This window comes from Telmatherina bonti (assembly GCF_933228915.1).
Source record: "Telmatherina bonti genome assembly, chromosome: 5".
Taxonomy (NCBI): domain Eukaryota; kingdom Metazoa; phylum Chordata; class Actinopteri; order Atheriniformes; family Telmatherinidae; genus Telmatherina; species Telmatherina bonti.
In genome coordinates this window covers 24,270,901-24,295,369 of record NC_136623.1, presented here as the reverse complement: position 1 = coordinate 24,295,369, position 24,469 = coordinate 24,270,901, and the positions used below count along the sequence as shown (strand labels likewise).

General features: G+C 40.0%; 2 protein-coding genes across 4 annotated transcripts; both read right to left on the bottom strand.

Moving 5' to 3' along the window:
• Positions 1-223: 223 nt before the first annotated feature.
• Positions 224-5,576, bottom strand: LOC306756401 (uncharacterized protein; the record flags this gene model as incomplete). Its single annotated transcript, XM_079241129.1, has 3 exons — positions 224-1,371; positions 2,013-2,977; positions 5,069-5,576. The coding sequence occupies 3 exons, from the start codon at positions 5,574-5,576 to the stop codon at positions 514-516; spliced, it is 2,331 nt and encodes a 776-aa protein (XP_079097255.1). The 3' UTR covers positions 224-513.
• A 1,574-nt stretch (positions 5,577-7,150) lies between these two features.
• znf576.2 (zinc finger protein 576, tandem duplicate 2) lies at positions 7,151-10,744 on the bottom strand. Of its 3 annotated transcripts, none has more exons than XM_079241277.1 (5): positions 10,696-10,744; positions 9,835-10,027; positions 9,639-9,754; positions 9,056-9,199; positions 7,151-8,881 (listed from the first exon to the last, which is right to left on the bottom strand). In XM_079241277.1, the coding sequence occupies exons 2-5, from the start codon at positions 9,977-9,979 to the stop codon at positions 8,039-8,041; spliced, it is 1,248 nt and encodes a 415-aa protein (XP_079097403.1). In that variant the 5' UTR covers positions 9,980-10,027; positions 10,696-10,744; the 3' UTR covers positions 7,151-8,038. The 3 variants fall into 3 exon arrangements, with proteins under 3 accessions (XP_079097403.1, XP_079097402.1, XP_079097401.1); XM_079241276.1 differs by having other exon boundaries at positions 10,689-10,726; XM_079241275.1 differs by lacking the exon at positions 10,696-10,744 and having other exon boundaries at positions 9,835-10,551.
• Between the last annotated feature and the right edge of the window lie 13,725 nt (positions 10,745-24,469).

Genomic DNA, 24,469 nt, shown 5'->3' with positions numbered 1-24,469 from the left:
ATATTTAACCTAGCACTACAAATCACATCCATATTGTATACAAAAGAAATTGTGTTTAAAGTCAAGTGTACAAAATAATAAAATAATACAGAAGCTTGTTTCTGTATACAATCACAGAGAAATAATAGCAGGCATCAACAATTTATTAATGCTGACAGAAATCCCGCACATTGCATAGACTACATAAACCCAACCCGAGCAACAATTAAAGCTAAAGAAAAAAAAAAAAAAGACAAAAACTGGGCTCAAAATATGGAAAGTTTTCTTTGAATCACAGATTAACAAAACATGTTTTTACATTTGACAAAACCAAAAACATATTTATTCATATAAATGACAAAAGTAGAAATAAGAAAATCCTGCCCAAGTATACAATTTCTATAAATTAGTGCCACCTGTGTAACATCAGTGCCATTTTTTTTTAAATTTAGGTGGCTACAGTTATTGCAACACAAAGATGTGCATCCTCTGCAAATTTTTTTTTTCTTTTTGTTCCTCCATCCAAAGTGCATTTCATTGGTCTATGTCTGCACAGGCAGAGCTTGAAATGTCAACCTCTTTTTTAATTATTTTCACAGGCCTGCAGTCAGTCAGCTGACTGGAAGTCGACAATGCTGCATCAAAATCAGGAAAATCAGGAAACTGAGGCTCTTTCTTTATGTCCACAATTAGTCCAGGGGATGCTGTGGCGGCAGTAAGAGGGGAGGAAACCGTCGGATCTATTTTGAACATTTTCACTTCACTGCATGTGTCCATCTTTTTTACATCTGTTTTAACATTCTCTTCTCTGCCATCACGCTTCTGAACTTCTTGTCTTTCAGTACCATTAGCATGCCTTGACACTTCAAATTCTTCCAGCTCACTTTTAACCCGAAGAAGAGGGGCGCTGGACACGACAGACTTAGATAAGTTACATTTCTTCGACAAATCCAAAGGTGCCACTGTGTCCCCCTTAACCCCTGTCAACAACTGCACGGTGGTGTTAAGCACCGATCCAAAGGAAGCATTCACTGGTAGCTCACTTGTCCCCAGAAAGGAAGATGCTTGAGGCAGAGCTTGTACGGTTGCCACTGGTAGTGTTTGAGAGATTGCAGATGGGAGTGAAAGACCACTATTTTGACAGACAGGAAGAAACAAAACAATGTTCGTGCCTGGAGGCGGTTTTTTGTCCAGAGTTAGACTCCATAACCCTTTTGATGGTCCAGATTCAGTAGGTGCGCCTCCTGCCACAGGTCCAGAACCAATGGAGTCCATCACTGGTTGTGCAAGGTTCTTTTGAACATCATCAGGCACTGAAACAGTGTTTCCAGTTTGATTTTTACTTTTCTCAGGGAGAGGCTTTTTCAGGCTCTGTCGCTTCTTAGAAACACTCTGAAATAGCAGAGACAAGAAAAAAAACATCTCAGTCATTCAGTCAACCTGCTTTACAGAGCTCAACACGCTTAAATGTAGAAAGACTCAAAGTAATAGGAAATGCAATCAATCACATTTTAATTCACAATACACTTTTCTTCCTCAGCCCAGAACCCAATCCTACGTCCTCAACATGTTTACGCTGAATTTAACTGCGTACAAGTATACTGAATATAGATATGGTTATTTTTATTTATGTTTTGTTTCTAAGTATCTTGGTTAGTTTAAACATGACAGTTTCAGAAACCCATTTGCTGAATTTGTAATTTGGGCCACTCTGACACGAAGATATTTCATCTGCTCATACATAGAGACTAATTTAAATATTTTCAATCCAAAGATATAAAAATCTGTTTTTCTGCTTTAAAGATCATTACGATGATGCTGTTGATGTGTCATGTAAAATCAATATCACAAACATTAATCAAAACTATAACCTCAAATGTGAATGTAAAATAAACCCTGGGAAAAAGATGGTGTAAATTCTGCAGTTTGTTTGTATGCTGTGATACAGAATAGGCAGCAGAAGTTCAAAGTGGGTTAAGATTCAAAGGTAAAGCAGCTAAAACCAATGAAGGAATAACACCACCATCACTCACCACAGAAGGAGCAGTTTGACCACAGGTCTTGAGGTGGCCATCGTAGTTCTGCTGATGGGGGAAGCCCAGACCGCAGGTCTGACAAAAGCAGGGTGACTGACCAGCGTGACCGCCCATGTGGGACATTAACAGCAAGGCTGAGCGGAACCCTTTCCCACATTCAGCACATTTCAGCACCCTCTGGTGAGCACCAGCATGCTTTTTCAGCTCCTCCGAAGTGTTAAATCTCTGTCCGCATTCTAAACATCTGATTTCGTCTGTCTTCTGGTTTGGCTCCTGATTCCCCCAGCAGCCTGTGTCCTTTTTGTGCTGCTGAAAGTCCCCCTGACTTAGAAACTCCCGCAGACACGCCACACAGTGAATGCGTTGCGGTTCGCACTTGTGTTGGCGGTACAGCTTAGCCAAGCGGAAGTGGCAGCGGCAGCGTATGCAGGTGTAAGGCAGCAAGCCAAGATGGGAGAAGCTGTGTTTGAGGAGATCGTTTTTCCTGGTGAAAGTTTTTGTGCAATCTGTGCATTTAAAATTGCGCTGGCACCTCTTCCTGTGGCGTGCAAGGGATTTTTCAGAGAGAAAATTGTGGCCACATACCTCACACCTAATGTTAACCATGCATTTGTGTAACTGCACATGGGCTTCACAATCCTTCAGGGAGGTAAACACCCGTTTGCACAGGTCACACTCGTAAAACAGGTCCTCAAAGTGAGTTCTTGACAAGTGGTCGGAAAGATTCTCCTGTGAATCAAAGCCAGTCAGACATATACGACACCAGTGGCGCTCCGCTTTGGTTTTTGCGTGTGTGCGAAGGTGGATGCGGTAGTTATAGATTTGACAGAAGCGCTTTCCACATTCTGCGCAGCAGTATGGGCGCGCTCCCATGTGAAGGTTCATGTGGTCTTGGAGCTTGAATTTGGAGGACAGCTGGAGGTCGCAGACACTGCAGCGGTAGTCGCCGGAATTATTCGGTTCTGAAGAAAAGAAAGTAAAAGAGTGGTGGTTGATGTTAATATCATGTTAGAAGATGTTTACGCTGATGACTTAATCTAAATCATCACTGTGGTCTTCACTACTTTATAACTTTCAATACGCCAACAAATCCCATTGAAAACATAAAAATAACCAGTCATGTCTTTCAGCCCTTCTTTTAAATGTTTCATTCAGGTTATTTATTTCAATGTATATCTTTAAAATTAGGCAACATATTTTACCTTGATTTAAAGGAATATTTTGGCCTCTTTAAACCTGGCCTTCTTTTGACCAACTTTTAAAGGGGTGCTATTATGGTATTTCAAGTATTCTGAGCTTTCTACAGTGTTACAGTGTTGAATCCTCATCAGACATGTGAACGGCACTCTTTTTTTATTACCTAAACGCATGTTTGAGTTTGAGTTCCAGCACTCTTTCCGTTCGGTTTCCATGGTGACGAAAAACGCGTCGTTTTAGAGAGTTTTTTCTACTTCAAAATCCTTGTGACGTCCCGGGGGATAGGTTTGGTGATTGGTTACCTTCTACTGGTTAACAAGGGCATGTACAAATACATCAGGCGGGTGGAAAACGTTGGATAAAGTTATTTCCAACGATGGCTGGTGAGTTTACCAAAGAGAGACATCCTGCTGCATTCGTTGCTGTGGGTTGCTGTTTTCCACTTTGTTTTCAGGGTCTGATTCAGGTTCCAACATGTAGGGCTGTATGCTATGTGTTGACATTGTTTTTTTTTTTTTTACATTGAGTTCATATTAACCTAATCCTTCTGTTTATGAGATGTTACAATGATGGCGAAAGCAGGTGTGGTGCGCGCTCCCGATGTAGTGCAGTGGCGGGAGGCGGGGCTTAATGCGGAAGAGTCTCAATCCACTCGTTTTGCCCACAGACTGATCTGACAGCCTACGGAATGGGTCGGTCTGAAGTAAATAAAGCGATTTGTGACAATAACTCGATCAATCCCAGCCCTTCTGGTCTCAGAAATAAAAATAAATTAGCCTGAAATGCACATAATAGTTCCACTTTAAGGTTTAGATGATGCTTTTTTTTTTTTCACCAAAATGTTCCGATTGTTATCAAACAACAGGGTGGGTAGGATGACTACATGGATCCAGTCACTCAGATCCTGTGCGAAAGTAAGCAGTTTTCTAGGACTTAAACAAAAATAAACAGTTCACAGCACCACAAAGAAGCAACACATAGTACAGTATAGGGCATGTATTTAAAAAAAACAAACAAAAAAAACTATCTTTAAGAAGTTTAAGAACAGCCGGGTTCTGCCAGAGGTTTCCTTCCTGTTAAAAGGGAGTTTTTTCCTTCCCACTGTTGCCAGTGTGCTTGCTCAGGATGGGAGATTGAGTTCGACCCAACTCAATCTGTTGGTTTCCTTATATAGGCTATTATGAATTGGCTTTCATTATATTTTCTTCTCTGCCTGTAAAGCGTCTTGAGATGGCATTGCCGTGATTTGACGCTATATAAATTAAAGTTGAATTGAATTGAAGTTTGCATTAAAAAAAAATAAAATAAAAATAATAATAATAATAATATATATATATATATATATATATATATGTACACACAGTAAATTAAAAATTCTAAGGTCCCTTTTTTTATGTAAATTTTTTTTATTGGTTGATGTTTAATTTTATTTTAGTGAGAGCAGAACCTGCTATAATCAGGTGTGTCAATGCAGGGAAACAAAAACCTGCCGGATACTGGCCCTCGAGGACTGGAGTTTGACACCCGTGTGTCAAACTTTTGGTTTTGTTTAAAATCATCTGAAAAGGGTTTCTATTTAAAAAAAAACCTTTTTAAGAGACTTGTCTTCTGAAACTTGTCATTTCTCAGTCATTTAAAAGACTATAAAGATGGAACAGAGATGCCCTCAGAGGATTTAAATCTCTTGTTTGTGTGTGTGTGTGTGTGTGTGTGTGTGTGTGTGTGTATGAGTTAATGATAAACTTAGTCTTCATGTTTACAAATATTAATAATACTAGTTTATGTGATATTGATGAGATGTCAAACATAAATTCACATTTCCCAATAATATCACTAATTCCTACTTTCAATCTTACCATTGCTTAGCTCTTCTACATCCACCTCATCCTCTTCCTCCAGTTCTTCTTCATCATAAACATCTGAAACTTCACTGTCATCCGTGTCAACATCCACTTCCAGCTGCTTCTCTGTTGAATCCTCCCACACATTGTCTTCATCACCTTTTTGTCCACCTTCTTCCTCCTCACCAACCACCTGGGGGGTCTGTGTAGTTAGGTCTTTCACTGTGGACTCAGCAGATCCTGCCTCGCTGATAACCAGACCATCTTGTTGACTCTGTGTAAGATCAAGCTGTTCACATGGTAATGTCTGTGTTAGGTGTTGGGGCACATGAGACGTTCTGGTTACACCTGTTTCTCCACATCGGATCAATCCCTTCTGTTTCTGTGCAGCTGACAACGAAGCAGCAGGTGAGAGGGAGTCATCAGACGGCTTTTGTCTACCTGAAGCCCCCTCTTCCGGCTGTAAGACGTCTGGAAATCCCAACTCTGTCAGCTGGATATCAAGGGTGTACTCAATGGACATGACTGCTGGCTGAGGCAGCGGAAGTCGTTCAACAAAGAGGAGCAGGTGTTGAATCAATATTTGATCGCCGTCATGAAACACAAAGCAGTATCAGTCAGTTCAACACTCGAGAGTAAAACAAAACCACACAGGTAATACTGACATAAATATCTAATTTACCTTACCTCTCAAGCGACTACATTGTTAAGACAACTCTGCATCTTGGTAAATGTTACTCTTCCTCCTCAGTTAAAATTCCTTTGTGGTACACCCTCCAACGCTGTCGGCACACATGGTCAATAGTAAGGCTTTGCTCTCGATGCTAGCTTTTATAAACCAAACAAGTCACATACATGTGTGTATTAAAAAAGAAAACCGTATTTGCCCAAAGTGGGTGGCAAATGAAAGTAGTGACTTGCAGGTTAGCTAGCTGCGCTCACCTCCCACATAAACAGCGATCTATTAATAAGACAACAAAGACAAACTAATGAAGTAGCAGGAGGAAAACACAAATGAACTCTTGAGCGCTCCTGGTGACTTGGAGCGGTATTACATGTCATACCAGCAGCCGTGAACATCTAGCTCTTTTCTTTTTTTTCTGTAATTGTGACTTTAATAAATATTGAGATCATTTACCACCTATTAATTATGAAATTTGGAGCCTGTCATTGGGTAGAGGCAGGGTACACCTGTGCAGGTCACTCGTGCATGACAGGGCCAGCACAGAGACAAACAACTATTCACGCTCACATTCATTCCTACAGAGAATTTAAAGAAACCATTTAACCTAACATGCATGTCTTTGGGCCAGTGGGAGAAAGCTGGAGTATCTGGAGAGGACCCACACATACACTGGGAGAACATGCAAAGTCCACACAGAAAGGTCACCTTTTGCCACACATGAATGGAAGTTTAAATGCATTTTCCACAAATGCAACCTTGTTCAAATAATATTCAGTATTGTCCACTGAATGTTGTCCTGGTTATCATTGTGGAGCCAGTTTAAACTGACCTTATTGTATGTAAATGGTTTTACACGCAGAAATGTAGCACTTTCTAAACTGTTATCTATAATATAAAGGTTAAAGTCAGTAAAATCTATAATCAAATGTGCTCTAGTGCATCATCCTGGTGACAGATTTCTACATTAAAAACCATGTAAACACAACCAGTTGTTATAAAACACATACAGTATCTTGACTGGTTTTCACAAAGAAAAAACATACTTTGATGTTAAGATTTCAATCCCCTTGTGCAACCTCATAATACACATGTACATGTATATTCCATTAAAATAAATGGTATTAAAAGATTTCTCCATATTGTTCAGGATTGATATGCCTGTGAGCTCACAAAATGTTTAATATAAAGCTATTTAACAGTTGAGCCTCAGCATCAAAGATGCAAATCAAACCCAATATTTGTCAGAAATGTGCATTTATACATTATGAGAAAAACTGTTTTAGAATTTGCTGCACAATTTTAATCACAGGACTTTAAAGTCCAATTCCACATCACAGCATATCTTTCTCATTTAAAACTAAGAAAAAAAAAAAAACCCCACAAAATCCACTCGTTTCTTCAGCAGCCTCCCTCAGGACAGCATGATTTATTACAGTTTTGCAGTGTCCAGACACATTGCAGTGAGAAGAAAAACAATCCAGTCAGTGAATAACATGATATACACAGTTCTTTATTACACTCCAGGGCATAAAACAGCCACGAGTGCTTTTTAAAAAAAAAAAAATGCATGAAATATTTAGCAAGTGGGAGGGAAAAAAAACAAAAAGAAAAGGCGTAAAGTGTAGAACAAATCTGGATTATAGTGGATCCTTTTTGTCCACGTGCCAACCACCCCATGTTAAATCTGGAGCACTTAGCCAAATAGGCTTTAAGGAGAAGTACTTTTAAAAATAAATCCACACTCAAATTTAATTTAGAAAGTTACGTAATGAAAATATTAAGTGTAAAAATTAGAAAGAAGCTGTACATAACATGTTTTTAACAAACTGCCTAAACATTCCAACATAATATCTCTATGAGGCAACTAGATTAGAAATATGTACGAAATCAATCTGTCAAGAGAAAATGAGGATTTTTTTTTGTTTTTCTAAATCACAAAATGAGCTTATAAACTCAAGACACCAAGAAATAAATTCATAACACACATTTCACACTTTAAAAAAAGGGAAAAAGGGAAAAGAATCATTTAAAAAAACTATTCAATGTGTTTTTTATACAAATAAATGATGTATTTTGACAAATGGTGTAATATATTGGTTTAATACTTGGTTAGTCAATTTATGAGATGCATCTGTCAAAATTTCAACTGCTCAAAACCAAACAATTTTATTCCAGGACCCTGCTAAAATCAGATTTATATCATATTCTTGACTGTAAGGTTTCCCAAGTTTTTAAAAAAAATTAAAAGAACAATTCATGACCAAAATATTAAAAAACCACAAATTTTCTGCTTTTTTCAATTATCTCTTTGCACTTGGGTTTTCTGGCTTTTCATCTGGGTGACTTTTCTGATGAGCTTTCAAGGTGCGCTCACGGCCAAAACTCTTCCCACAGGTTGGACAGGAGAAGCGACCAACAGCGTGAGCCCGCGACATGTGGGCATCCAGCTGCTCCGGACGGCCAAAGCTCTCTTCACATTCTTCACAGGGGTGGGCTTTCCGTGGAGTGTGCTTTTCCTTCTTGTGGGTGCGGAGCTGAACCAAGCCAGGGAACGTGAGGTCACACTCGGGGCAGGGGTGCTGACGAGCAGGAGCAGGGTCTGGTTTGAGTTTCTTCTCCTTTGCTGAAGCTTGACTCTCTTCTTCAGAACCTTTTTTATCTTCAGTTTCGGATTTTGGCGCTGCTTTAGAGGGACGGCCACGCTTCACTCCGCCACCTTTCCCTTTTTCTTCCACTGGAGCTGCTGCTGGCTCTGATGGGCTGCTGGCCTTTACAGCCTCCTCAGGCACTTCTGCCTCTTCCTTCTTTTTCCGCTTTCCCTTTTTCTCACCGACCGCAGGGTCTTCAGCTTTGGAAGGCCGTCCACGCTTTTTGATAGGTGAAGCGCTGCCGTTGCATTGTTGACCTTCAGGATACTTCTCCTGGTGTGCTAGCAGCTCTGATTCCACTTCAAATCCCTGACCACACTTCTTACAGCGATGGGTTTTTGTAGGGTCCTCTGGTTGTTCTGCAGTATCTACATCTGGACGGGGATGCTGGGTCAGACGATGAGCACGCAGGAGTCCAGCACTTCGGAAGGTTTCATTGCAATCTTTACAAACCATCTGTCTTTCGGGACACACCTGTCTTCTATGGGCAGTAAGCTGTACAGGTAAGAAATAAAAATATAAACATTATTAAGTACAAATATGCTATGCACAACATTTAAAGCTAGAAATTCTTTGATACGACACACTAATTTAATATACTTGACATTTTCACTGTGCTATCCATCCTTTAAATAAATAGTGAATTACACTGGACTAAAATAAACTCACCTCAGAGAACGTTTTGAAGCTCTCCTTGCAGTGAACACATTTGAAAGGTTTGTCATCCTTGCTGTGTGTTGGCTGGTGCTGTGTCAATTCCTCAGATGATGGAAATGTCCGGTCACACACGTAGCATGTAAACAGAGTGTTTCCCTGTAAGAAAAAAAATAAACAGGTCAAAATTCAGGCAGTTTAAGATAGATAAAATGACTTTATTCATGAAGCAGGGACGATATATAGAAATTTGTTTTAAGCCAAACAGTAAGAGTTGATCTAATAGAAAGCAACAAGTGCTTACATAATATGAAAACAACCTCACACAACAAAGCAACGTAAAAGAACTACAATTAGCATGCCATTTTTTTCTGACCACTGTAATTTATTTTACAAGGATATAAATTAGAAATAGGGGTCATAATATAAAAGATGCACCTTAAAAATACTACATATTCAGTACTGGAAAATAATTGTATGCATAATAAAATCCTTAGTTATAAAAGTGCACATATACCAACTGAGGACATAAACAAGACAAAAAAAAAACAAAACACAAATAGGGACATTGAAAATATTTAATGCCTTCAAATGCTACCTGCTGAAGCTGTTGTTTATACTCCTCTCGGTGGCTCTTTTTCATGTGCCTCTCCTTGGCTTTGGCGCTGCAGAATGTGATGAAGCACTGGAAACACTGGAGGTTTTCATGCTGGTCTGTAAGTGCAGGCAGACGTAGTTATGATTTAGTTCATTTTGATAAGCTGAATTGAATTCATGGGCCATGTACCACTTACAAGGTTGAACAGTAGATGTTGGAGGGCCATTCAGAGTGATGGGTTTATATGGCTCGGCTGGCTTTTCAGGGGGGGCTTCAGGAGGTGGATCTGGTAAGCCCCGGCCCATCACTATCTCCTCAATGTTCAAAATTTCAGAGTCCATCCCGTGGTAGTGGATGGCCTTAGAAGGCTGCAATTTTTCTGAGTTAAACTTCAGAACATAACATAAACTAGGCATGAGGTAAATGGAAGATACGTTGCAGAAATAATTGATTTGATGAACAGCGGGAAACAACACAATCCGAGTTGCAAGCACTAACATACAGCAAATGACAGCATAAAAACATCAAGGTTAAACTAAAGTAAACAAGTCTAAATAAATATTGGGTTATGTTAATATATCAATAACTCTGGGCTTTTTTAAAACAATTTCCCATATTTACAGAAGTTTAGGTTCAAGCTGACGCTAAACATCACACGGAGGCCCGCCAGCTAAGCTAACTAGCTCCATACAAACCCACAAGTATCCAAGATTACGAAGCCTGCTTAAAATGCTTAAACGAATAGAGCCAATGGATTGAAACGATTCAGTTGCCAACTACGCTTACTGTGGTTTACCCACTGTTCACGTAGCTACGGCTAATAACAAAGTAGCAGGCTACTTGAGCGGGCTAACGCTAGTTAGCTTTCCACTAGTTAGCGCTAACAACACTCGCCATTCAAAAGAGGACCGTACACTCCGTGATTGCTCACGTCCTAAGTTTTATCCAATTATTGGGGGTTTACAAGTGTTTGACGAGAATCGATATGAGACACTTCACGTATCTCCAGCATACATTTTAATAACAAATATGAAATACAGCAGACGTTACCTCTTACCGCTCTTTGAAGGTAGTTTGGCTGAAAGAGTTGACCCTAGACGTGCATCTACTAGACTGTACACTTCCTGCGCGCTATTGGCACAACTAAGATGGCTGCCGTGAGTTTTTCTGTGTTATTGATTACATTTTTAAACAAAACATTTAAATGTGAGATATTCATGATTCGAACTTTACTTTCATTAATACTGGACACTATTTATATTGTAGAGAATAATAAAAAAAATTGTACCATTTGACGTTAATGACTCTATAGCAAGTAACATTATTGCACATGGGGGTTTGTTTGGTCTCTCTGAAAATATTATTCATTAATATGCTGTGTTATGTAATTAAATTCACATGCAGCACATAAAAGGACAGCTACACACGTCTGGATAAATATTTTTTACTATAGACCGCACAACCAACTAAACTAATTTTCTATACACTACAAATCTATGATCGATGTTTGTCACGTGACGCAAAACAACTTCATCTGAAGAACTTGAATTTTTTTTTTTTTTCATTGCACTGATTTTTTTTTACTCATTCACAGCCGGAAAAATAAGCCTGCAACAAGCGATGTAATCGTGGCTGATATGCAAATAGTTTCTGTCATATATTGAACTGAACAATTCAGAGGAGCCAAAACGAACTATTGGGTTCCAAATTATCAATGCTATCTCAAAAAAAGGAGGGGGAAGTATTCAGCAAAGCTATGAATGCACGAATACACAAAAATTAAGTGAATTGTAAATAGGTCTTCATAACAAAATTCTGTCTAAATCCAATATCCATATTATCTGTGACAACATATTCTGGATAGTCAAAGAATAAGGATAATTTGTACAGATACAAGCAAAGCTGAAACCCAGTATTCAGTGATCATTGCCTTCAGGCCCACATGTAGCATTCCTTTAAAAACAGCTTGTCTTGTGGAAATCCTTCCATAAAACTGAAAACTGTTACATTTTTAATCTGTAGGAGTGCTATCATCGTACACCTCAGAGTATCTGAGCTAGCATTGGTCTGAATTATCTCATCTTTTCATGGAAGAACTTCAGCAACCATTTTTCTTTATGTATTACATTAGCATAGCTCTATAGTAAAATCTATGAGATAGAATGACCTGCTTGCAGTCCAAACCCACATTTATATCATTATGACATACAAAAACCTACCTATGACCAAACAAATCCATTGCCATTATTAGTGACACCATTTGACATGTTGGACAAAAAGTAAAAAGGGTGTGAAGATTATATTATAAAAAAGAAAGAAAAAAGCAGCAAGAATTTTTGTCTTTTATTGTTTTGTAAAATCAGAATAAATAACATTTGAAATTCAAATTAGAAATTCACATAACTAAAAATCAGTTCACTACGGGATGTAAACTTTCATTCATTCATTCATTATTCCAACCGCTTAGTCCGATGAGGGGTTGCGGGGAAGCTGGAGCCTAACCCAGCAATCTTCGGACGAAAGGCAGGGTACAACCTGGACAGCTCGCAAGTCCATCGCAGGGCGAATGTAAACTTGATCATTTAAAATATAAATAGTTAAAAAAGGTTCAGAAGCAAATCCTTTTTACATTTGATCAGTGACTTAATGAGACATCACAAACCACCTGTCTATTTAAATGGAATTACAAGAGGAATTGTGGTGCCTTTTAAAATGCACTACAAAGTTTTTTTTAAGGACAAAGAAGTCGGGTTTACGTACACCAAAAATCACAGCTACATTCTGCATCGATCAGCTGCAATATTAAGATGTAACACTGCTTATCATGTTACACTACAAAGTTCTGCTTGGAAAACCTGCATCCATTTAAATAGAAGTTGCTTTTATGTTTGCTTCTAATAATTTCCAGATCAGTCAAATCCCACCACATGGCAACAGTCCTCCCCTACTATAGCAGCCTCCCACCACACTGTGCCCTGCAAAAACAGCTTAGAAAGGGCTCAAAGAACACCTGGATTTCAAAATTCTAAGACGTCGATCTGATGGGATCTTAATGACACCTTTCCACTCCATGATCCCCCCAGGCGTTCTTCATCAAAACCCTGACTGAACTGTTTGGCAGCATAAAGAGGATCTACTAACTATTAGGCAGTTCAGTTGGTCATAACGTTGCGGCTGATCGGTGTAAATTGGAGAGCAAAACATAAAAAAGAGGTAAAGATAACGGTCAAACATTACTCTTTTTCCAAACTGCCTTGATTATGAAAATTTAAAAAGCAGTTGTGGTTGCGTGAGATACAAAGAAAAACGCAGCATTTAAGGCATAGGACTCGTGATGTTCTATGACAGTCCCCAAAACGACACCTACCCCCTTCCCCCTCTGTGAGCTGCTCTGGCCAGTGGCCTGAACCATCATACCGCGTGGCTGCATCCGGCAGAGGACTCTCCTCCAACAGGATGGGATTGGGAGTTTCGCTTGTGGCATGAGCATTCTCTGAGGGGGGCTGAGGGGGAATGGAGTCCTGGGTGTCTGAGCTGCTGGAGAGGATCAAAGCCTTGGACACCTCCAATCTGAAGGCCATGAGAGTCAAAGGTTCTGACACTGCTCTGTTGTCCTGACGGTACAGGAGCCAGGAGTTTACCAGAGCTGCATCTATGAGGTACCAGAGCACCGCTTGTGGCCAGCAAGTTGGCGCAGAGGCCATCAGGGGGATAGAATATAGATTTAGCAAATCTCTGTTTAGACGAGCAGACATCTGGGCTGTCTCAAAGCTCTCCATGAGTGAAGCTATATTCCTCTGGTTATTCCCCGCAGTAGAGAGTATGAAGCCACGGTGTGACCTGCGCAACATCAACTTCCCATCAGAGCTCACAAACTCATCTCCAATCTGTCCTCGCGCTCCTCCTACCCTGCCTGCTGCATGAACCCCAACAGTTAAAAGGCGCTCCAGCATTGCAGGGGTGGACAGTTCCTGTTTGCAAAGGAACACCATACTGCCTGTGGGAGCCACTTTTTCTACAGCATCTTCTTTGTCTGAGAGATCCAGTTTGAGATCCACATGTGACAGTAGACCACCAAATCCAATCAAGGTAGTGCAGAGGAGAGACGGCCTGTTGTCAGAAACCTTACTGGTCAGAGGAAGACTGTACTGGTCAATGGCATAATCAGCGTGCTGTGTCAGTGGTTGGCAGCCTGTGTTGAAATGACGCAGCAATGACTGAACTTTCCATAGAGGATCAGCCTGTGCGAAGTGGTTTTCATTACTGCCTTGGCACTGCCTGTCATCATGCTGAGAAATAACACCTTGACTGCTTGAACAAGCTTCACCTTCCTGTTGGCTGTCAACACTTCTACTGTTGGGATTATCTGAGGGAGAAGTTAGCCTCAATGTGCGAGAAAGCTCGAGGAATCGGTTCAGAGGAATGGCTTCAGCAATGAGGGGCACCTTAGTGAAGTCGTCCCAGTAAAGCCTTGGACTGGGAAACTAAAAAGAAAATAATAACATACCAAAGGAGTTATTGCTTTATGAAGCCTGAAAACAAACTAAGAACAAAACAATGATTTAAGAGATCAATTCAACAGGAATACTGACCTTTAAAGTTCCCATTGCAATGTGTATCCCAACAAAGCGAGCAACCTCTCTGCACGTGACAGGATTTGGCATTTTGGAAAGTTTATTTGTGCAAGTGGCTATTGATACCCAAGTATCCCAACCAAAATATTTAGAGAAATGGTCAATGGGCTTCCTGGTTGTGTTTTCTTGGTTTGATGATTGAAGCCAACTCATTGAAGTTGGGACACTGAAAGGAAAAAACATGTATGATAATTACATGAACACGACTTTTATCCTTAACCGTCTCATGTAGGAACAAATGCTTCACTTATTAAACTTCTGCATTATTTATTATTACTAAAAAAAAATGGAAGCAAATTCTTAATCAGTTTTAGTAACATTTAAACTCTGTAGTTGTCCCGCACCTTGGTGATGTTTGATCTGGTTGTTGTCCACTACTGGTTTTACTGTTGTTGAAGCAGGCCATTACATCTGCTTCTGTGTCAACGTGAGGATCAGACAATTCAAAACCGCTTGTGTCTTTCTCATCAAAACTCTGGAGGAGGAAGTCCCTGATGTCAGATGGATTCTGCCATTCAGAGTCTGATGCTGCAACAGAAAGATCAATTAATATTTTTATTGAACTGCAAAAGTATTTAACTGAAATAGTTGCAAATTGGAAAAAAAGTTGTACAAACCCTGCCTCTCTGCAAAGTCAGTAACCCCTGGTTCCGACGACAGACCTCTAACTAGTGTCTCCTGGTAATCTGGAGCAGAATGTCTTCCTTCACCTGATTACACAGCAACAGTAATCACTATTAAAATATACATTGTGCGTGTGTGTGTGATATATATATATATATATATATATATATATATATATATAATATGTGTGTGTGTGTGTGTATGTATGTATAAAAATAAGTGGTAAAAACAGTTCCTCACATGCATCACAATCTGCAGTTTGATGTTCAGTCTGATTTGCATCACCGGACCCTTGTGGGGTTGAACTCCCTCCATTGGTCTGTGCAGCCCCTAGCAGGACTTCCCTCTCTTCTTCCTTCACTGGGTAAAAGATACACTGGTTGCTACTGAACTCTGGGCTGACACGACGGTCCCTTGTTTCCCCGCACTCCATGACTGAAAACAGAGATCACAACAAGGGCAAATTTTATCATCAGCCACCCAAAAATATACAACTTTGCATATTAGATTAGAACAAGAATAAAACATTTAACAATGTATGGAATCCTTGTCTCTCTCTCTGCATTACTGATGTGCCAATATACACTCAAAAAGAACTGTATAGACTCTTTAATACTTACACGGGATGTCTGTCTTCTCATTACTGACTGGCTCCAAATTCCACTGCATGCGTTTGCTGCCTTGGTGCACCAGCTGAGCATCGTTCACCATAGAGCTGGTTTCCTCCTTTACCAGAACAGTCCTTATATCTCGATGGTGCTGCGTTTGCACACTTGCACGCTGTCTGTTTTGACAAGTGGAAGCAACAAGCAGGGGATCTGAGCTGCTTTCTTCAACCTTGATCTCCTGACTTCCGAGAACTTGTACCTCGTCCTCAGAAACTCTGTCCAGTCCCTGGAGCAAGAAGAACTGCTGTAAACATTTCCTAAGCTGAATCGAGTTTGTTTTTTACAGCAGAAACTGCATCTTACCTGTTTCTGATTGCTCCTCCCTGACACCAGACACATCTCCTCATCAGTAGCTGCACTTTGTCTCGATGTAAGGAACCTCTCCAGGATGATGCCTGGAGACTGATCTGTCTCTCTGTCATTTTCCTCTCCTCCTTCCAGTCCTCTTTCTTTCATCACCTCCTCAACACTTGTGGTGAGCGACTCCAGCTCAAACACAACTGGCTCTCCATTTGATTCCTCTAATGGAGAAGGAATGGAAGGTAAAGATGTACCAGGGGCCTTTATGGCTTCCAATTCATGACTGGTCGGTGATCTTGTGCTGATCTCATGGGCCATCGTTTCTGAAGAAAGAGGATGTTTTTCATAAACTACCCGACAATCCTGATCATTCTCTGATTCAGTTCCTCGGGCTGCATCTCGAACTGAACTTTTCTTTGATGTTGCATCTCTTTTTAGGTGTACTGGTCCTCTTTTCCTACCTTTTGGAGAATTCCTTACTCCTTTCCCGCCCTCTTTTCTCTTCTGAACTACTGTTTCTTCCTCCTCTTCTTTGACCTCCACTTCATGAGTGGAACATGACACATTTTGAGAAGTTAGGCTTCTTTCAGTTGTCCCATCACTAACTTGCTCAGAGCATTTGTTTGGGCTTCCACTCTCAAAATTGCAACTTCTATCTGGTTCGTTTTGGGGAGCAGTGTCTGCAATTGAAACTGGATCCTCTTTCTCATTCTGCTCTCCAACAGTGACTAAATCTACCTCTAGAAGCAAGTCCTCCTTAATATCCTCATCTTTGGTACCATGAACTTCAGACTCAGACCCAGGAGTCTTTGCAGCATCCTCTTCTTGCTTGTCTTCATCTGATGTCAAAGGCCCTCCTCCTGTCTCAGAGATCCCTGTCTGTGTAGAGGTTAGTGAAGTGGCTTCAGATGAGACATTTTGTTGTGCTTCAGTACTTTTCACCACATCAGATGGTAAGAGAACATTTGTAGAGGCATCAGATTGAATATCTGATCCTGTTTTACTTCTACCTTTGTCCTCATACGAACTCATTTCAACATCTTGAGGAGGAATATGTAAAGACGGAGATGGAATCAAAGCTGGAAAGGAGACACTTCGCTCTCTGTCCTCCAATGCCATCTCTCCAGTCTCAGGCTCAATATCCCAGTCTGTCGCAGCATTCATCGCATGAACGACTTTTTCATGTGCTTTTGGAAGCTGGTAAAGGTCTAATCTAGAGACACCCTCAAAAATGTTCCCATTGGTGTACGTGAGACTCGGACTCTCCACAATATGTGCAGACATCTTGTGCTTTTGAAGACATGACACGTCACTAAATCTCTCCCCACAGTCCTTACACTCTAAGGCACGCTTGGAAGTTATGACACCCTCTGTCTCCACCTTTGAGGAGCTTTTACGTTTCCTGGTGGTCTTTGGTTTAGTGAGCAGTGTCTCTGATGGCTCATGGGAAACCTTCAGTGATGATAACAGGGACAGAGCTTTCTGGTTCTTCTTAGCTTTTCCTCCTTTCTTTTTACCTTCTAATGAAAGCTCATTGGTGGACTCAGTTGTACTGTGATGAGATCCTGCTTGAGACTCACTAGGTGAAGCTTCTGGTGTCTGGCCAGATGCCTTTGAAGGGTCTAACTTATAAACTTTTAGCTGTGGCTGTTTATGACCTTTCAGTAGAAGCAGGGAGTCTTCTGTTATGTGTGGCCCGGGCACATTTGCCGTTTTGACTTTCTCGTCTCTTGCCAAGTTTTTCTTTGCCTTCCCACTTTTCACATTATTGGGTTGATCCTTCTGGAGTATCTTAGCTTGTTTTTTCTTTTTAAACATAGGTGGGGCAAAAGATTTGTGTTCACTTGTGTGCGCTCCACCTTCTTTGGCTACTTTCTGCTTTTTCATTTTGCTTTTACCTTTATCTTCATTGATTTGTTGCACCTGGGGGGTCTGAGTTGAAGGGGATTTGTTGTCGGTACCTCCTGACACCACATTGCCCTTTGTCTTGTTCTTTTTCCCCTTTCCTCCCTTGTTCTGTGATGCTACTTTTTTCTCTGAACGTTTTTTTGTCGGTGTTTTACGTTGTATTGGCTGGCCTTTCTGTGTCGGCTTCTTCTGTTTCTTGCTTTTCTTGTCTTTGCTTTGAGGACCAAACTTGACAACTAGATGAGACTTTTTTGCTCTCTGACGTTTGGCAGGTGTGGCGTTAATCTGGAAGTCGTCCTTGTATATTGACCCAACAAAGTCTTGCATGTATCCTTGAAAAATAAACGTCCTGGCTGGCTTTCTTTTACGTACTTTCACAAGCTCTTGAGCCGACATTACATTTATGGGTAACTCAGAGTTCTGTGGCACCGGTTTAGTCTGTAATAGGGAAGGCGCCTCTTCTTCAGCAGACGGCTCTTCTACTTCACACGTGTTGTTCTTGCTTTCTATTGGCAAATTCTCTGACACATCCTGTTCAATCTGTTCCTGTGTCTTTTCATCCTTCTCAGGGATCTGATCGACCCCAGCTGTTTTCGCATGTGAATCAATGTCTTGTTTGGAATTAGTTTCTGATTCACTTGGCCCTTCTGTGAAAGCATCTGGAGGAGCAAATGGGCAAGAAGAAAGATCCTGCTGCTCTGGGTTTAAAGGTGTTAGCTCCAGCTCAACAATGGACATCAGCAGTGGAACTGACAGACTGGTTTCCTGCTCATCGATTACAGTCTGATCTGCAGTCTGGGTCTCAAGAGTCTCCTGGTCAGTGCTCAGCACCAGGGAGGAAGAAGTGATTTCATTTTGTGGTTCAGTTTGGGATTGTTCTAGCTCCAAAGTTGGTATCAAAGCAGGGGTGAGCTCCAATATGACTGTTTGTTCAAGGTTTTCTTTGAGATTTTCAACTTCATTCTGGCAAACCAAGAGATCAGAAGTAACTGCACTAATGTCAGGTTGTTGAAGTATCAGTGGCATCACCTCTCCCTCAGGTCTCTCCGTTTGTTCAGCTTCAACAAGCATTAGTTCTATATTTTCACATGCTGCCACATGAGGTCCAAGACCTGAGAAGGAGGGGTTATCTAGCTGTCCATCAGGAGTTATAGGTTCCAGTATGATTGTTTGCTCCATAGAATCACATGGGTTGTTTAAAGGGTCCACTTCAACATCCTTACAATCTGTCTGTTTCAGTCCAATAAAATCAATCTGAGGTGGAGTTAAATTCAAACTCAACGGCTCCAACGGCTGTGATAACTGCTGCACTTGCAATGGTGGGGCATGAGGTGGTACCTGCCCCAATATCACCACTTGGTTCACTTTCTGCACATTTCCCAAAGATTCAATGAGTTTCCGAATCTGTTCTGTGTCAATATTGGCATCAACTTTCTGCAGAGGTCCATTGGGCTCCACTTGTAAGAGTGTTGGTTGGGCAATGGATATAGGCGTTATAATGGGTGCACTCTGTTTCCCCAGTTGTGCTGCTGGAAACACATTATTCGCTGAATTATTGTGCTTAGTTTTCATGTGATGCAGCCGTGTTTTCAAACTCTTGAAAGTGGCCTTGCACGAAGAGCAGGGATACCTTGTTGTACCTGAGGACAATAAAAGGTCAAAAGCCTTGATGTAGTGGTAAATGAATAAAACTATAAAACAGTAACAGTAAAAAAAACAGAACATATAGAGTAAAACTGAGTCAAATTACAAAGCAGCAGATTTCATAGCTGTTGCATCGTTTTACGCAAATACGTAAACATGACCTAAATGTGTATTTAGAAATGTCAGGATTTTGACTTGTGCAATGATATTATACTCATAAAAAGGACATTTTTCTTACCATCGTTTTTCTGAAGTTCTTTTTTAGCAGAACCTTCAATTGCTTCCCCCTCTTGCAAGTGTGCCACCGTATGTTTTTGCAGAGCCTTAGACATTGTGAACCTCTTTCCACATTCTTTACACACATATGGCCTCTCTCCTGTGTGTGTGCGTTGGTGATACCTCAGCAATGTCAGTGTTTTGCAAGTTTTGCCACAGTCGGTGCAGGCGTAACCATCCTGGCCAAAATGAACTTTTTTATGAACAGTGAGCTCTGATGACTTCTTGTAGGCCAGACCACAAATTGGACACTTGAAGGGTTTTTTCTCTATATGGGCCTTTTGGTGTGCCATGAGCTCTGTGGAGTTTGTAAAGTGGCGGTCGCAAACATAACAGGCAAAGAGAGCATTCCTCAGAATGCATTGCTCATATTCTGCTGGATGGCTCAGCTTCAGATGACGCTCTTTGCTCTTGTGATCACTGAAGATTATATGGCATTCAATGCACTGCAGGGAGAGTTGAGATGCTGCAGGACGACATGAAAGGAGAGGTAAAACATTCACATGTAGTATACCGATATTCTCCTGTAAAAACAAGTGTTCAAAGAAAAAGTGTGTAAGCTGACATAAAAGTACAACTAGGACAACGGCAGCAGCAGCAGACAAAAATAAAGACTCGTTCTCTTCCATTTCTTCACTTTACCAGTCACATAGTGCTCCAGGCATTTACAATTACACGAGGAGCCAAACATTTAAAAACATGTTATTACTTTTATCACTGTGCATAATTGAGATTATTTGGAACTGTGAGCAGAAGATGTACTGGCAACACATCCGTGTATGCTGGTGAGCAACAATTACTGTATGTCAACACAGAACTGCATCTTTCCTGTGGTCTGACAGATTGAAATTTGAAAAAAATTTCTCGGACCCCACACCTTCTGAGCTAAAAAATAAAGAATTTGATCATCAGTAACTTTTATGAGGTTGCAGTGATGCACATAGGCGAGGACAACTTGTACATCTCTGAAGGAATCACGGATGCAAAATGATAAATAGGTTATGAAGAAACATTCAAATTAATCTATTGCTAAAAGGCAAAAAGAGTGATGGTTTACAGGAAGAAGAACTGCACTGTTCCAAATATTTAAGAATGTATATTATAATCACAGGGAGCAACATTTGTTTCAATATTTCATGTGTTGATGTTGATAAAGGTTTTAGGCAAGGAAGGTTTATTTGTATAGCACAATTCAACAAGTTGATTCGAAGTGCTTTACAAAAATATTAAAACATTACAAAATAATAAAACATCAATTAAAATTAAAACAAGAAAGAAAAGAAAAAACGAAAGTTGATAAAGACCTAAAATCATGATTAATCTCAATTTAAAGAAACATACGCAGATTTGGACTTAAAATGGGCTTAAAAAAAACTTCAAATAAAATGTACTGAAATGCAGCAGGAAGAAAAGAGGGTCTTTATCCTGGATTTAAATAAAATGAGTGTTTCAGATGATTGAGGCTTTTGGGGGTTTGTTCCAGACATGTGGAGCATAAAAGCTGAATGCAGTTTCTCCATGTCTAGTTCTGAATCTGGGAACTGAAAAAAGACTAGATGACCTGAGAGATTTGATAGGTTCATATTGGGACAGAAGGTCTCTGATGTATTTTGGTCCTGAAGCATTCAGCGCTTTATAGACCAGCAGCAGAACTTTAAAGTATGTCCTCTGACAGACAGGCAGCATCAAAACTGGACTGATGTGGTCCACTTTAGTTTTAGTGAGCAGAATTCTGAATTAGTTGCAGTTGCAACTAACTAACTTATTTTTAGGAAGATGTGTAAAGACACTGTTTTAGTTATCAAGCTGACTAAAGATAAGAAAATTGACTAATTTTTCCAGGTCCTGCTGTAATATCTGACTTTTTTTTAAAAAATATTTTAAAATATTACTTCTTTTTTTTTTAAACTGGTGCATGGCAGTACATTGTCACAAATAGTTTTCCTGCATCTATGCATAATAACTTGTGTCCACTTCAACACTGAAGGTACAAAATAGATGTAGAAAGTAACTGATTAAATACAGGGGACATACTACAAATTAACTTCCACAGATTAATGCCAAAATGTAATAACATGGAAAATAACATGGAAAATTTGTTTTAAATGATGCTGAAGTTCATATCTTGGGAATGTATGACATTAAATTCCAACTAAGTCTCTTAATCGTACCTAGATTAGATGCTCAAGAGATTAGATTTAATTGTTGGTTTTCCTTAGGATATTTTATTTATGAATTGGCTTTTATATTATAAACTGGACTAATGTGCATTTGTTTAATGCGATTATCATGGCAATTGAAGAAATGGAATAGAGCTAAACTTAAAATACTTACATGTGAGAGGTATAACCACTGGTTTGGACATATCCATCTTCAGAGGATCGATCATGGCTTTCTTCGAAGGAACATACTTCCGGCCATCACTTACACCTCTTTCCTGCTTCTTTGTCTTTTGTCCATCACATGCAGGATTTGTACTTGTGCCAGCTACCAGTTCTGCTGGGGCACTTGACATTGCAGTAGAGTCCCTGTCCATCTTTCCAGTGTCTTCGCAGGACTCTGTATGTGTCTGTACTCCAGGGGGACTCTCCACTAGTTCTGTGACATCCATATTTGCAGATATCTCTGCATTTTGCTCTCCTGTCTGACATTTCTCTGGTGTCATTACCATTTCAGTCTCAGTGGGAGCAGCTGACCTGCTCTCCTGGCTTTGTGCATCTGATTCACTCTGCTGAGGCTGAGCCGCAGTACTCAGCTGTTGCTCTGAGGTTGATGTGGTCACAGGGTTTGATTCGGTGTGTGTCTGAATCTGACTCTGCATGGCTCTCCGCTTCAAAGCTTTATAGATGTTTGAGAAATCAGGTCCTTCACATATAAAACACACGAAACGGTATTAGGGTCACTATCGTACAGGACTTGCACTTACATGTTTAAAAGAAAATAATAGGCATCTTTGTTGTCCATCTGAGGACAGCTGGCAGACTACTTATAACATTTGAATTACAATAGCTGACACAAGGAGATGTAGGGCAGCTGCTGCTGGAGGCTGTTTTCTACATTATAACATTTAATAGTAAGTAGGTATGGTGCTACAACACATTTTTTTAGAATGATATCCCTTTTCCCTTACAAGCTTTCGCTAATAACATCAGATATCCAGATAATGGTAGCCTGGTTAGCCTTATTCACATATTTGGCTAAATTTATAGTGCAAATGTTAGCATTTTGTCTTGTTACGGCGCCAGAGACGCAAAATTTCCAACACTCTGCACATCCACTCTTCAACACAGACACATGTACATCTGTTATGAAGCAAGATGATACATAACAAGGTTACCTGAGCTGACTCGTCCGCCCATGCATCTCCGCGTCGGTCCTGACAAAAGCCAACACGGAGGAGCCGCAGACACCGTGACGTCACGTCTGACCAGCGGCGCGTAGGGGGAATCATGGGATTTGTGGTTTTTCCAATCTAATGGATAAAAGCATCATTTTATCCACCCGATTTTATACCACAAACTGTAAGCTACTGTATAATGTAGATGGTCAAATAGTTTAACCTGGACTCTATACCACTAGGGGGGTGTTACACACCGGACAAGTGTTCCTCATCAGGCTATTTTATCCATAAAGTTTACACAGGTCCTGTTTCTACTTGAAATGATATTTCTGTTTTGATATATCTTTGTTTGAATCATTAATGTAAGTTGGTGATTATATGTTAAGTTTCAACATACAAAGGAGTTAGATTGTCTGAACTCACCACCAACAAAGTGCATTTTCTAGCTGCTAACCTGAATTATCACAGTGGAATATACACTAAACACTATTCTGCTCCATTAGAATTACTAGTTTTTAGTCTGTTCTATCGATGTGAACCCTGACTCTAGTAAAAACCATGAGCTTAGGTTACTACCACATGAAAGCTTGCAGTACAGATGCATAGACTGCTAAATACTATGTATACACAAAGATCTACATATTGAAAAGAATGAATTTGCGCACCCATATCACAACTTTTCAAACAACATTTACCATTTCGGTGTGGCTGAAACCATAGGAATCAGAAACGGCTGTGATAAACTGATAAATCGCATATGTATATACATATACAAAGTATATTACTTTAGTTATCCACAACATTGCTCATTGTGTTAAAAATTATTTCACACAATAAAAGGTAAAAATCTCAAACCTCTAACTGTGGCACATTTATCCAACTTACCACATGGTTCCAGGATTGACCGCTAAGCTATGGATTGCATAAAAGTCCCGCACTTACTGTTGCTTTGTTCAATATTAAATATATTTGTAACTGTACTATAGTGGTGTGTTGAACTTATTTTCATTCAAAACAGTGTCAGGTATCCAACTAACTCTCCCGGGTTTTACGACTCGAGTGACTGCACACAAAAAACATGAAATCACAGTGAATGCATTTAAATGTTAAGGAGAATGATGCACTGCTTGGCTTTAGATTTTTATTTCTTCCACTTTCTCTTCTGGTTGATACACCTACACATAAAAAATACACATAAAAACATGGTATGAACATGGGCTGTCATTGAGTGTTGAGGTTAGCTTTATGATGGCTAAAATCAAACATGTACTGTAACACTTGAAAAAAAAAAATAATTCAAAGAAAAAAAACATAAAGGTATGATAAAAATTCATTAATTGACATGATTTTTATTCAGCTGCACAAAGGCTAATTCTAAAAGTTCTTTCCATGCTTCATTACTCTGTGTCATCTTGTGGTAACGGTACCTCCCCTGTT